Source organism: Lepisosteus platostomus, chromosome 1 (genome assembly GCF_059453375.1).
Source record: "Lepisosteus platostomus isolate fLepPlt1 chromosome 1, fLepPlt1.hap1, whole genome shotgun sequence".
Taxonomy (NCBI): Eukaryota; Metazoa; Chordata; class Actinopteri; order Semionotiformes; family Lepisosteidae; genus Lepisosteus; species Lepisosteus platostomus.
The window spans coordinates 76,775,921-76,791,207 of record NC_142611.1 but is presented as its reverse complement, the minus strand read 5'-3'; the positions used below and the strand labels follow the sequence as shown (position 1 = coordinate 76,791,207).

Sequence of the window (15,287 nt, the reverse complement as noted above, 5' to 3'; positions counted from 1 at the left end):
GGGTAGTCATGGTTCCCCATTGCGAATGATGTTAGGAAGTAAGCCTGTGTTATGAGCACAACTGTGTCTCACAACAGAGCCCTCATTCCAACATCGCAGCTTGCTTGGGTGCAGTAATGGAGGTCATAAAGGTTTGATTCCTGAAGAAGTCATTCTTGAGAAATTCCTGTCCTGGGAAACTACTGAGTTCAGGGACAGGCCTCAGGGAAGGTTTTCAAAACAATCACTGTTTGGTTCTTAAATAGTGTTCCGTCCTATCACAACTAAATCTAGGCTGACGAAAACTTTGTTTTGGCCTGTATCTTCCATGTTGGTTTTTGGCGTTGTCCTATGAAGTTGTTTTACACATTCAGGAGTAATATTAGGCTGTAGGACACAGCAAAACGGTGAGGTAATATGCATGGTAATCGCAGTAACCATACGAGAGACCCCCCTCTGATCACATCATCATCCAAGAGAAAGGTGTACATGGCAGCAAATGTTAACATTTTGGTTGATTTCCAATAATTTCGAGCATGGGGCCTAGAGGGTTTTTTTAAGTGTCTGAGATATACTGTACATGTTTTTGGTTTGTGTTTAGGCCTGGGAGATGGCGGGTTTTGATTGAAGTCCTTTGGTGGGAGAGGTTAATCCCAGGAACCACAGTCATATAAGGAACGCTCTTCGCTGATAGACTAAAAGAATGAAACTTTTTTCACATCTCAAGTAAAGACGACTAAAAGGGGACCAGATTCTCCCCCAATTCGTTCAACTCGTGGTGCACTTTCTGGGTTCTCTACTTGCTCGGCTGGAACAAAAACCACCAGGTCCAGGATCGGGGTCAGTAGGGGAAACCATCTCTTGTGAGTTAAATTAATTTAGCTATTTAACCGCAAATCTTCGGGTTTACTTTATGTCAAAAGGTGGTTGTTAACTAAGTGTGGGGTTAGTTTAGGCACTATTAGCGCACTGGCCCAAACAGGCCAGAAGGTCAGATAAGCTCCTTTCATTGTAATTTTTCTAATGTATTATTTGTGCCATGGTACGATGAGCACTAGCTGGATTTAACAGCAAAAAAAAAAGGCAGTTAGAAATATGGCTCATGTAAAAATATCTCAAAATATCAAAATAGCATTTTGTGAAAGAGGCACAAAAGCTATTTCATGACATTTTCCAACATTTTGACCCAAAGCTTACAGTGTGTTAATGAAGTATATCCCCTTAAGATTTTATGGTTTCACATATTGAGACAAATGTGATGCTCACCAAGTCCTAATAGTAGATAAACCCAGCCTCATCTGACAAAGGACACACACTTCTACTTTGTCATTATTAAAAAAAAAAATTCCAGTCTGCAATATCTGTGTGTGTGGAGAAGTCAGAGCATTTCTTGATTCAGTCACTAGTGGCACCTCCTTGATCAGCAACATGAACAACTTGAATGAAATATTTACAGTACAAGTTGATCAGCCTTTCACATGATGAACTCGGACACCATAGTAGGAGAGGCCTGTAGGTCCCTGGAAGTAACCCTGGGGTTATCCAAGACTTCTAGAAGCATCATACTGTCAGATCCTGGAGAGATTTTGAAGGACAATCAGTCCTGGGGAGGTTGGCAACAGTCTTGATTTTTCTGCGTTTGTAGATTCTTTCCTACTGTTGGATGTTACCGTTGGGAGATGTCTTTTGTAATAAATAATAATTGCTTTCACTTATATAGCGCTTTTCTGGACACTCCACTCAAAGTGCTTTACAGGTAATGGGGACTCCCCTCCACCACCACCAATGTGCAGCATCCACCTGGATGATGCGACGGCAGCCATAGTGCGCCAGAACGCTCACCACACATCAGCGATCAGTAGATAAATAGTAACGATTCTTTTTCTAAGAGTGTCATTGATTTCATTTGATCTGGATATAGTGTTACCACAAACCTGGGTGCTTAAGACCAAATTGACAAAGGTTCAAATTGTAATACAGGTGGAATCACTTCCAACGATAAACTAATCTGCACGCTTTGCTGTATTTGATTCTACACCTTCCTGTAACTGAGATGGTAGAACTAAAGGTGCGCTTACTCTTTCACATCATACAATACAGAATACTGTCTGATCTAATGTTGTCAGCCACAACATAAGGGTGAGAAGATAGTCCAGTTTGTCTCTAAAGAAATGGTGATATCGTTTTTTTATATTATGCTTTCTGTTTGTTGGTGCTGATGGTAAAAGAGTATAATGTACATGTTAAACATCTATTAAACTGCAAAAGCTTGTTCTGTGTTTCAGTGGGGAAAAATACCAAACATTAAACAACTTGGCCTGACCCTGACATCAGCAGCTAAGAAAAAAAAGGTTATTTGGAAGAAGTTCAGTTCTTTTAGTCTGAACAGCACGTTCAGTCAGTGATTCAGGCCCCCTACTGAGGATGACTCTGAAGGACAGGGGGGTGGTCAGATTTCATAGTGTAAGTTCTGCTAAATTATTCTGAAGAGTACATTTTCTCTGAATTAGTCATAGCGAAGTGGCTACTTATCTGCTTTTAGGTTAAAAACACGACAAATTCTAAACTGAGTTGACGTTCTGGTATTTTACATTCCCAATTTGTCGGAGATGCCTGTTGCACAAGTGTGCTCAGCACTGCCGCCTGCAGGCCGCTTTCTGTACTGCTGTTGCCAATCAGAAGCTGCACTGCTGCATGGAGCAGCAGCACAACTCCTTGTGAGCTGTAGTCACCGCTAGGTCCTGTCTGAGCAGTGAAAGGTGACCGTTCTGCAGCAAGTGGAGTCCTTCCAGCTGATTCAACCCCAGCCAGGAGTGCTCAGACAGTTTTGTGCCCTCAGAAGCACTCCTGGACACTGATGCCAAGTGACTGTTGGACTCATCCTTTTTTGTTCTGCCAAACTGAACAAGTCCTCTTGAAAGTGGATGTCATTTTTTTTTAAATGGGACATTAAAACAAATGCATTGTTCTCTGGTATATGGGTTATTTAGTTATAAAGTTAGCTGAATTTTGGCCCTGGACAGTCAGTTCTGCCTGTGGATACCTGTGTTTACAGCGTAGGTTTCTCCCTGATTGAGTTTGGCTCTCTAAATCTGCTTCTCCCTGTTTTTCCAGGCCAGAGAATTCTGCCCCTGAATCGATAATTGGCTGTATTAACAGATGCCTGCCCTGGTCTACTGCAGTGATGAGGAGTTGCAGAGCTGTGTTGCAGCCAATAATGTGTCTTGTGACAAAAGAGCAGATCTGCGTCTTATAGATTTATCATAGGGAAGGATGCAATTCTAAATCCCCCAACAGAAGCTCCCTTCTTTACTAATTGGACTTTTATTACTTAATTTTAATTTGGCCAGAACACCTTGAGCATTAAAGTAAATCTGAATAATTTGCTAATTCAGATAATTGAGTATTACTATTGGTCATATTATTGATGTGTTTTGGTACTGTTTACTCTACCATGTTTGACATGGTTGCGACCTGTGTAATGTATACTTATTTTTCTTTTGTTCTGCCTTAAAGTTTTAAGATGTTGTTTTTAACCCTAGAAATAAAAAAAAAAAACTGTATGCTGTATATCCATGTATTGTTAGTGCTCTGATCAGTAGAATTGCTGTGATTTGTAAAAGCATTGCTGCAGGTTTTGATATCAAGGTCATATGGCATCACCCATAGACCAGAACCATTTCTCAAAATAGTCTCTATCACCTAGTGATTTTTTTTTTGTTATTGGTTGTAGTAAACATTCAAGACCTTGTATGTGCTTTTAAGAAGACGTGAAACACGAAGTTATAAATGACGTTCTAAGAATGATGGAAAAAGACATCAGATCTTACTCCTGTTACTCAGGATCACTTGATTTTATTTTAATGAAAAATTGGTGAGGGGGAATTCTATAGGGACTGTGCAAAGAAGCTTTCACAATGAGTTTGAAGTTCATACTGCAGCGAGCCCTTATCCTAATGGAACGATGTAGCTTGGAATCCTTTTGAATCTGTTCCTTCATATTGACGGCTGGGTTACTTAGTGTGCCAGATCGGGATTTTTCTCCTATGAGAAGACCTCAAAGCTGTGGACAGCTGAGCTAACTTGTACAATATATTTGATTGCAGTAGCTGCGCAAGAGTTTTCTTCCCATTTTCACTTGACAGCTTCAAAGTGCGCTGAAGAATTTCACTAGAGCTGTGTGTGATTCAACATGGAAGGAGGTATATTGAATATGATTCTGAATGGAGGATGAATTTCCAGTGTTTAAGGCTAACTTCCATATCACTTACCGTGGTAAAGTCCAGAATTCGGCAGCCAGAATCCTGACCAGGTCTACTGCAAGTGATCACATCACTCCTATCCTGGAGTCCCAGCACTGGCTTCCTGTCAGGTGTTGTAGATCTCAAAATCCTCAGGCTCACCTGTAAGGCTCTGCATGGCTCCCCACCTCACAACCTTGTCTAATTCTGGTCTCCCATCTGTTCCCCAAGCTCGTCTACAGACTGTACAATAGATGACGGGGCCTTCTCCTGCTACGCCCCAGAGCTCTCGAACTCTATCCCTAAGGATAACAGAGACACACTTTCTCTGAGCTCTTTCAAATCTAGACTCAAGCCTTTCTTCTTTATAAGGGCCTGTATTTAACTGGGTCTGTGTGCCCCTTGGCTTTCCTACTGTATTCCATACTGTACCTCCATCAACTATCTCCTCTCAATGTGTTTCAATTTTTTTTCTTCTTTGAAGCATTTTGAGAAGCCACCTTTAGGATGCCATATAAAATAGTTTTATTATTATAGTAATAGTATTATTACTGTAATTTGGTGGCTGGCTTAGAATATTTTAACTGTGTATAATGGTCCAGTTAAAAACAGCATTTATATTATTATCCTTGCTTAAGAGAATCCTTTTCTTTTGGTACAGTCGCCCATCTTAGCTTTAGAAAGGATCATTTTAGCTTCTGAAGAGCACCTAATTCACTTATTAAAAATGTGTTTTTCTTGGCTTCAGCCTTAATAACATACAGTACAAGTGATGCACTAATTAAAATTGAGGATATGTACATACTGAGCATCATATGAAACATGAAACATTCATATGCACACATATATGAAAAATAAACTTCAGATTTAGAATATTGATTAATTGTACAAATATTTTGATATTTTAGAGGTGGTTGTGTGAAAACATTTGTCAGCATTTGTTTTTTTTTTACGTTTGAGGTCACTCTTCTGTGAGCATCCTTGAAATCCGAACAAAAACATCCTCCACAGAATCAAGGCTAGTTAACGGAACTTCTGAAAGGCACTATTGTCAAGTGGAAAATGTTTTATTGCAGGAAACAAACAAGAGTCAAGAATTTAGCAGAATGTCTGTGTTGAAAACTACCGAGAAAGAAAGAGGGTACATTTAGGTAACGGATTGCCATAAAGTAGGGTATGACTGTATGGTACAGTCCAGTCTCTCTCACTAGCACTGCAGTGAGTGTTGCACTGAGCTCATTTCTGCTCAAAGACCAGTTCACAACAGAAACATACCATCCCCATGGTGCTGTGCAATGTGTCGTTGCTTTGCCCTCAACCTCATTAAAACATAACGCCTTGTTACTGTCTCGCAGATGATGATGTGCCTGCGGACCCCCGTACTGTAGCAGCTAATGTGGTGTGGAAGATGACGTTCTTTCAGTTTTCCATGATGAGCTTGTCCATCCGAGCTCAAACACCCAGTCATGGGTTCTCACAAGCTGTGGGGACCACAAACGTCTGAGGAAAAAGAAATTTCACTCTCAATTGCTTACTTGAAAGAGATGAGGAGGTGATAAGCACTAGCACATGTCCTTTGAAGCTTTCAGTCTTGTACAGAGCTAGTGATGGGATAGCTTTAGGACTTTTTTTTTACAATGAAAGGAGTTGTTCTGTTCCTTTTGTCCTTGTGAAAAGTCATGGGCCCTGACTCCTTTTTCCCCACCTTGTGTGGTGGTTGTTGTGTGTCTTCGTAGTTTGGCGGGTGTAAATAAAGATCGAGATGAGAGGAAAATATTTGATTCATCCTACTTCTTTTGCTATTAGAGGATTATTAATCTGAGAAAGTCAAGTCATCCCGATGATTCTTCTTTTGAAGAATCCTACTTAGTTTAATAACTAAAGGACCAAGTATTTTTAGTATTACTTTCATCTCTGTCTTGTACATTCTATAACATGGTGGCCGAATACAGGCATAAAATTCAAACGATGTCTTCCAAATTGTATTATGCAATTGTAACAATTTCTCTTGATTTATGTTTCATTAAATATGATAGTATTTTGTTATTGTTTTAGAGCATTTTCTTAGATTCAAGATTACTCCAGATGTAGAACAAGATGAAAGTAATTATATAAAGTATCACATCTTCAAGATGGGCTAATGTTTAACATGCTAACAATGTAGTTCTGTGCACCCGTCAAGTATTAAAAGTTTGTGTCCACGTTTCTGACCTGTCCTGAATGCTACTGTACATCCTTCTGCATTGTCTTTGCTGCTTCTAGTTTTGGGGCACCTCACTCTTGCTGTATGTCGTGCAATTGTAATCCAGCTTGCTAATTACACCTGCCTAGCGTTTATTGTTATCAATTCCTTTGTGTTCCAGAGTGCTGGACAGTTGTTTGCAGTGCACGATCCACATCTACTGTATTTTTGCAGCCTGTTAATATTTCCAGCTTTATGTACTGCAACATACCTGCAGTCTGTATGTTACTACACATAATGAGACCCAATGTCAAGAGGAAAGCCACCCGTGTCTTCCAAAAGAGCCTGAAGAAACTAGTCTGGTTGAAACTGTCCTGCACCCTGTCTGTGTTGGGGCATATCTTTAAGAGCTTCTGTTAGACATGATAGACATTATAGAGCAGATTTAACAAAAAGTAAAACATAATTTTCTGTCTTTAAATCCTTGGTATTTTTTAGATCCTGGAATACTTGCATGAGGACAGTAATACTGCTTTACTGGTCTTTCACTTCAGTTCCTGTCTCTCCATCCTGTGATGAACTTGGGTGGATGGTGTGGGGGGGTAGTGCGTTTTAAAATCAGGATTCTGACACCAGTTGATACAAAAGAAAATAATGAACATCATGATATCTGATTTTAGGGGATGAAATTAATAGAGTGTTACACCACACATGAGTTCTTTGCTTCTCTTGCACAGCTTGGAGTAATTGTCAAGCATGAACGTGAAATATTTACAATACGCAGCGTGATTATGCAATAGACACAAGAGACTAAAGACCTCTGTTTGCAATCACTGGGCTCCAGAGTCCTAGTTCCTGAAGACCTAAAAACCCTTGGTACCTGAGAGAACCTGCATCCTAATAAAAATAGATCATACCCAGGACTAAATCCATCCATTTCCTAACCCTTAATCCAAGTCATGGTTGAGAGGGAGCTAGAACCTAACCTGGCAAACAATGAGTGAAAGGTGGGACACAAACTAGACGGGACATCAGTCCGTCGCAGACACAGAAATACACACACTCACCCCGGGGCACATTTTTCCCAGAAGCTGATTGTGGGAGGAAACCCAAGAAACCCACATGATCACGGGGAAAATTCCAGAGATGAACCCCAGGCACCAGCTCTGCGAGGAAGTAGGGCTAACGACTGCTTTACTGTGCTGCTCCAGGACGAAGTCTCCCTTCCTATTCTTATAATGTGTTGCTTCCATAGGGGAGAACGTTTTTAGCCTCAGGATTCCACAATATGGGAAATAAGAATTTCCTAAAATAATTGGGATGGCAAGCACTCTTACATTATCTGCACAAAATATGGTTCCTGCTCTGGTTAGTAAAAGGAGCTATCTCAATGTTAACCTTCCTGCTTTTATCCTTCTTATGCTCTCCTTTTTATTCTTTCTCCTTCCTGTTTTAATCTGTTCTTTTTCTGTAGTTATGCTGTGGTGCATTCCAGATTGTGCTACCCTCCAATTATTATTGCAAGACAGATGATTAAAATCACAAAAATGCAACTTACTGTAAATGATCTAATTGTGGTTTCTCCTTGAAAATGCACTTATCAATTGAATTCTACAGTTCGTCGCTATTGACCTGTACAACATTTTAAACAGCTTTTTGTTTTGTTTTTTACAGATGACGGTATCACTGCAAGATCCCAATATTGCAACCATCAGCAAGGTAAGGAGCTTATATTCTTTATAAATGTATTCAGTTAACATTCAACAGTATATTCAACTATCTTTTGATATTGTTTATTCAACACCATGATCCATGGCTTGTGGTTTTCAATCCATATTTCTGTATATTAGGGATGGAGGACCAGAGACAAACATTCCACTAGAAATTAGCCTTTAACTCTATCTGTAGAGAATCTTTGCTATTAATTGTTGCTGTGCTGTAAATGCTGCCTAAAAAACAATACCCTCCACAGCTCTGGGTTCAATTCCTGAGATACTATCTTAATACGAGCTTGTATATTCTCTTCAATTATGCATGAGTTTCCTCTCAAAGTCCAAAACATTCTGGTAGGGTTAATTGGAAAACTGGCCCTGATGTGAGTGTGTGTCTGTGTCTCTGTGCCCTGTGATGGATTGGTGACCCCTCCAGGGTGTACCCTGCCTTGTGCCTGTTGCTCACCAAGATAGACTCTGGCTCCCCTGTCACCCCGAATTGTCAAAGCAGTTAAATGGGTGGATGGATTAAGCCACTTGCATTCCACATGCGTAATGTTTACTATCTAGACCCTGAGGGAGAAGCAAACTGATAGAGAAATAACATTTTCTTAGAAGTGACCTAAGAAGCCCAATAATCTTTGCTGATGTGCTGTTGGATTTAAAAAATCCCTCCTCACCTCTCACTTCTGCACGGCTAGACTATAAGAGCCAGGTTATTGGAGCCTGTCCTACATTTCTGAACTTGTTCTTATTCGTCTCAGCTGTTCTGCTCAGAACCTTTATTTTTATGTAGCGACAAATTCCAGTGCAAAAAAAGAACAGTAAGAGAAAGTTGAACTACTGGGGATAATTTAAAAAAGAAAAACTTCTCTGCTGCTTCCTCTTTCATATTGTGCTCTTTCCCGGCTGAAACTGCTACACTGCTTTGAACTCCTTTGCCCTACTAACACAACACGTTAGATGTCTGAGTACTGGAGGAATGAATGTAACCTGAATATAACTTCCTGCATAAGCAGGGTGCTTTATTGGCCATGGAAGCAGATACAGTACTTGATGGCAGGATTAAAGCTCAGTCTTTTTTTCCCCAAGGTTGTCAAACATGTACAGTATGCCCTTTGGGGATCTTGTCAAGATAGCCAGGGTGGTGCTGTCCAGAACCATGCATGTCCTTCCTAGGTCTGTGTATGGCTGTGTTCTAGGCCTTTTTCACAGTATCTGACTGATGCTGAAATCTGAACTTTGCTTTGTGCTGTAGTAGCATATATATATATATAGGTACTGTATAGCCAGTAGACAACCATCAGCCATATCACCCTGCGACTCACACCTAACAACCCACTGAAGCTCAGCAGGTGTGAGTCTGAGCAGTAGCTCGGAAAGCTCAGGTTGCTGCTGGAAGGACCAGTAGGGGGCGCTCACCCTGTGGTCTGTGTGGCTCCAAATGCCTCAGTGTAGCAATGGGACTCTATACTGTAGACAAGAAGTCTGTCTTCAGATGAGAGGTCAAACCGAGGTCCTGTTTCTCTGTGCTCATTAAAAATCCCAGGGCATTTCTTGAAAAGAGTAGGGGTGTAACTCCTGTATTATTGGACTGCTGGCCAATAATAATCCTAATAACCCTCATCTATGAACTGGCTTCATTACTCCGTTCTCCTCCCTACCATGTGGTGAGTGAACTGTGAGCGCAGTATGGGCTGCTGTCACATCATCCAGGTGGGGCTGCACACTGGTGGTGGTGGAGGAGAGTCCCCGTGACCTGTAAAGCGCTTTGAGAGGAGTGTCCAGTAAAGCGCTATATATGTGTAAGGAATTATTATTATTAGTATTAGTAATAAGCTTGGACTCCTGAAATGTGTTTATCTGTGTAGCGGTGTGAATATTTCCCTTTTCGTTCCATATTGTGGAGTGGACGGTTACGTAAGGAGACAAGCATGCCGACTCCCCGGTGTGTTATCGGGGTAACTTCCTGCCGTGGTGCTGATACTGTGAGTAATAGCAGCTGGATCCTAATGAAGTAACCTTATGGGTTACTGATACACAGGGTGCTTCTGATCTCCCAGATTGCTGCATCAGCATTTTTTCTATGGGCATTAGCTGTGTAAAAGCAGTGTCTATAATTTAACTTTTTAGTTGCAAAATGTCCTGTAATGTCACTTATGGGGAATTGTGACTTTACTAGTTGAAGGTCAAATAGATTAGTCACTCACTCTTCCTCTTTAAAACCTTACTACTGTTAGGTAAGACTTATACGAGTTTAAAGAATGAGGAAAAAGAAAAAGTTTGAATTCTATTTATTTTTAAATGCTAACATACATTTTTTTTTATTAACCAAACAATCTTCCAAACTTGCTTGTACCAAAAGATAAAAAGCAGTGTCCTTGGAGACCCTTTGAGATAAGTGGGAAGACACTTGCCATCAAGCTGTTCCTTGTGTGGGTTTTAAAAGCTCTTGAAATCACATCTTCTAATGATCTGATCACGCAGGCACTACTGCACTTATTGCAAGCATTTCTCTCATGAGAAAATATTTTATGTGAATACTAGAGATGCAAGACTATATAAAAATTTGCTTTAAAACTGGGCAAACCTGACAACAGCAATGCAGGAAGAATGTCTGCTGATTCAGACCTGGAGTCTTCTGAATACTGTTTTGATACCCTTAGTTAAGTATGATATATCCTTTACAGTTTGTTCACTATTTACAGAAAGTCATGGTTTTGTACTTTAAATGAAGATTCTGTCATACAACTTAGTGTTTAATTTGTTTCACATTGTTCACTCCCTCAGAAGTTTAATTTGTTTCAAGTTCAGTACTTTCAAGGTGAACTGCAAAACCTTTTAATTTCGGGTTTCGAAAGAATCGGCATGGATGTACAGTATGCGTTCCAAACAGCAATAAAGGTAAAATGTACACAGTAACATCACAAAAGACACGAAATGTCCAGGTATACAAAGTGCCATATTCTGCGATTCAGAACAAAGCAAAAATGTCTGGTGACGTGTGTGGCTGTATGACATTGCAAACAAGCAGGCTTGTGAAGCGTTTGTTTTAATCCAATAGACGTATTGCTCTTGACTTCGAGACATTTTAGCAGACAGATACTACGTACTTGTTAACTCTGCATGCAGATCACCTTGGAACATTTCTGCAGCGAAATGTCTGCTGCACAACCTGTACAGTAATTATTAGCTTGTACATCACAGTACATTAGTCGCTACGGTGACTAGTGAGCAGGAAGGGCCACATCATGTCACATTTTGTTTGCGACAACATGGCGACTTAAAAAGTACTTTCACAAAGTTCACAATTTTGTGCTTATTTGAAAATTCATACAATTTTTCTAGAACGTCAGTTAATTTATTTTGTTACCGAGATTTGATAACTGGTCTGGGAAATTGGGACTACAGTTCCCCTTTAACCTTTACAATGTCAGTTTGTGTTCTTGATGCAGAGGCCAGTTCTGGCAGTTGCTCTGTCCTGACGTCACTTCTAGATAAACCGCTTTCTTTCTTGGCTGGTTTGGATGCAGATATTTCCCAGACAGGTCCAAGTGGCATCGTAAACTGCAGTCTTGAGGACACATTGCAGCCTCACAAGTGCAGGCTAACATCTTGAAATGAACTGTAATGGTTTAAAAAAAAATGTAGAACTTGTCAGTGTGAGGGTAATGAAGGAACACGTAAAGGCTTATTCCATGCTGAAAAGAAAAGAGACAATGTTTTGGTTGTGGGGCCTTCTTCAGGTGTTCATGTGAGGGTAATGAAAACTAAGGTAAAAGCAGATGTGGAAATGTGGGACCATTTGTGTTGAGCAGTAATAAATTGTTTTTTCCAAAACTGTGATATTTACTCTTTAACTTTGTGGCAGTATAATATTGTGCTTCAATGTTCAATTTGTTTGTTTTTTTTTGCAGCAAAAACATTTTCAGAAAAGATAAACAGTGGAATCATGTGCTCTGTAGTCCATTTATCCTGGTTTCCATATCATGAGCTCTGGACAATGAGCCTCTTTTGTCTGGACTTTACTTTCTCTCTTTACTGGGAGAGCAGGGGGCATCTTTGTTTAGAATAGTGAATAGCCATGGAATCTGGTTTCCAAATGGACTCCCATTCTTATGGCTCCATCGAGGTGGGAGAAAATTCCTTTGGGTTCTGAATTTGTGTTGTCCCGGGTGCTGTGTAACATTGTATAAAGATGATAGAAGAAAATTGCAGGGGAAGTGGGTCTCTTTGTTCTGCTCCTGAAGTGCAGCAGATTATTATTGATTGGGTGCACAGACAACATCGCCCCCTAGGGACACAGTGTGGAATAGATAGAAAAGAGATTGAGGCGCCAGGTGCTACAGCCGGCATTAAGACGGCAAATCCTGAAGCGAGTTTCTCCTGGAAGCCAACTTCTAGAACACGAGCCCTTCGATCACTCCAGTTTGAAGCGGAGCAAAGGGCGAGTTATTTCCGCACAAGGCACCGTTAAGTCCTTTTGGAATTTAAACATAAATTGTGGTGAAAATCTAAAAAAAAATGCAGTTCAGCTGTAGGCAATTTAAGAAAAACATCAGTAATTCTACCACTTTAATAGCTGTGGTATTTAACCCATTCCAACAGTTTTATTTTTTAGATAAAGTTCTAGAAAAGAGGAGCTGAGGTGTCGAAAACACTGAAGCATGATAAGCATCATGGATTATTCTCCAATTCGGTTGAGCATTTTTAATGTCATTATTTACAAACGCATCAAACACCAGACTTGGTCTAACTGCTTACGTTTTTTATTGTTTATTTTTATAGATGGTTCTATTTACTCAGTGTCTTAAAAAGATCCCGAGTAATGTGGAAAATGAATGTGCCAGCAGTCGGGAAACACAGAGGTTACAAACAACAGGCCTGTCTGGCTATTTCAATCCAAAAGCTACCATCTCATCCACCTCTTGAAGGAACCCAGTGTATTGCCTCCCACCACACAGTTGGGCAGCTTGTTTGGGTACAGAAGTGCCTCCTCTTCTCCATTTTAAATGCACTTCCAGATGGTCTCCTCTTGTGCCTTCTGGTTGGCATTTTTAGTGCAGGAGTTACTGAACAAAGTAAAAAAAACAAACAAACAAACGGCCTACACCAGCAGGTGATTGTGCTGTAAAGTAAACCAAGACCTGAATGTTAAGTTGGCATCGGTACTCCTTTGTCACACTAGAAAATGATGAGGTAGCCTATGATTGTGGGCGGAGCGGTGGCTCTGTGGCTGGAAGGTTGCCGGTTTCGTATCCTGCGGCCGGCAGAGGAATCCTACTCCCTTGGGCCCCTGAGCAAGGCCCTTCACCCCAACTGCCCCAGGGGCGCTGTATAAATGGTTGACCCTGCACTCTGACCCCAGGCTTCTCTCCCTGTCTGTATGTCTCATGGAGAGCAAGCTGGGGTATGTGAAAATACAAATTCCTAATACAAGAAATTGTATATGGCCAATAAAGTGATCTTATCAGCAATTTCCACTATATTGCAACTCAAATATTAGGGACTTATTTACAGTATGTTTGTTTTGAAGCAGTCTGCAGTGATCTATACTAACTGTGTAATAAATAAGTATACTATCGCAGTCAAAAAATTCAGAAAAGGTGGTTCCCTAATAGACTTATCACTGTGACTGTGGGTTCAAAATGCACACTTCTATTATTTCATATATCAGTTCATTCCTGAAAGAGACTGGTTCAACGTCAGCCTGGGCCCTTTATAAATTTCCCTGCACTTTTTTCCCAGGCAACGGCGTGTAGCGTTTCACTTTTCTCCTGCTTCTGTGCTCTTGAAGGATGTGGAGAAGCCCGGAGGTGGCAGCCAGCCTGTCCTCTCCAGCCCCAGGTACTGCCCCGGGATCAACAACCACGCCGGGTACCTGTGCGAGACGGGACACTGCTGTGGGGAGACCGGCTGCTGCACATACTACTACGAGCTCTGGTGTGAGTATCGCTGACCGGCTGTCCTGTCGTAGGTGTTGCGCGGACTGAAATCGGCTGCTGAAACCTCAAAGGCAGCATCCGCATGAATGGCGTTTTCCAGCAGGCATTAAAAACCCTTTAGGTTCTGGACCGATCCTGGAGCAGTGTGCAGCGGTGGTACTAAGTCAGGCCGTAAAAAAGTTTGGAATTCAGGATCAGGGTGTATAAAATAAGATCCACAGTTCAGCTGGCGATTCCTGTATAAAAACAAATAAGGTGGGCAGCTGCGTCAGCATGCATAGGCTGCAAAGGAACAAGTAAGAGGTTTATTCCATACTGAAAAGAGAAGAAAGAAAACGCAACGTTTCGGCCGTGGAGCCTTCTTCAGGTGTGAGCAGTACTCTTTTGACACACTAGAAAATTATGAGGTAGCCTATGATTGTGGGTGGGGCGGTGGCTCTGTGGCTCAGGATCTGCGCCTGTGACTGGAAGGTTGCCGGTTCAAATCCCGCAGCCGGCAGAGGAATCCTACTCCTCTGGGCCCCTGAGCAAGGCCCAGAACCCCAACTGCCCCAGGGGTGCTGTGTAAATGGCCGACCCTGCACTCTGACCCCAAGCTTCTCTCCCTGTCTGTGTGTCTCATGGAGAGCAAGCTGGGGTATGCGAAAATACAAATTCCTAGTACAAGAAATTGTATATGGCCAATAAAGTGATCTCGCCAGCAATTTCCACTATATTGCAACTCAAATATTAGGGACCTATTTACAGTATGTTTGTTTTGAAGCAGTCTGCAGTGATCTATACTTACTGTATAATAAATAAGTATACTATAGCAGTCAAAAAATGTAGGTGCTCACACCAGAAGAAGGTTCCATGGCCGAAATATTGTGTTTTCTTTCTTTTTTTTTCAGCATGGAATAAACCTATTACTTGTTCCTAAAAACAAATAAGGCAGGGTGAAGTCACTCAACTTCTGATCCCGTAGATCCTTGATGTCTCTAAATGAAGTGTGCTGAGATGTGGATTGGCTGAAGTAGGTTTCATAGCAGAGGGGTTCACACCTACCTAGGAACAAGAGCTTTTCACTTGTTTTCAGCAGGTCAAGCATTTTGTGACCTCAAGTAATGTAAGTCAATAGATTGAGAACTAGAGTTTAAAGATCATCTAGGTCCAGGGTTGCTAAAGTCTGTGTAGGGAAACAAAAATGTTGCGCCCGGGCAAGCTGTGCCATCTCCTAATACCCCTCGAC

The 15,287-nt window shown here is 41.2% G+C and overlaps 1 protein-coding gene across 3 annotated transcripts in view; it reads left to right on the top strand.

The window, feature by feature from the left end:
- The window catches only part of LOC148678738 (uncharacterized), a 34,511-nt gene that overhangs the window by 2,215 nt on the left and 17,009 nt on the right, over positions 1-15,287 (top strand). Inside the window, exons 2-4 of one of the 3 annotated variants that reach the window (XM_088637849.1) lie at positions 8,077-8,121; positions 10,024-10,102; positions 13,912-14,059. In XM_088637849.1, the coding sequence (XP_088493975.1) occupies positions 10,049-10,102; positions 13,912-14,059 (202 nt within the window). In that variant the 5' untranslated portion in view covers positions 8,077-8,121; positions 10,024-10,048. Of the gene's footprint in view, positions 1-8,076; positions 8,122-10,023; positions 10,103-13,911; positions 14,060-15,287 lie in introns of those variants that run through there. The other 2 variants (XM_088637860.1, XM_088637846.1) reach the window with 2 other exon arrangements.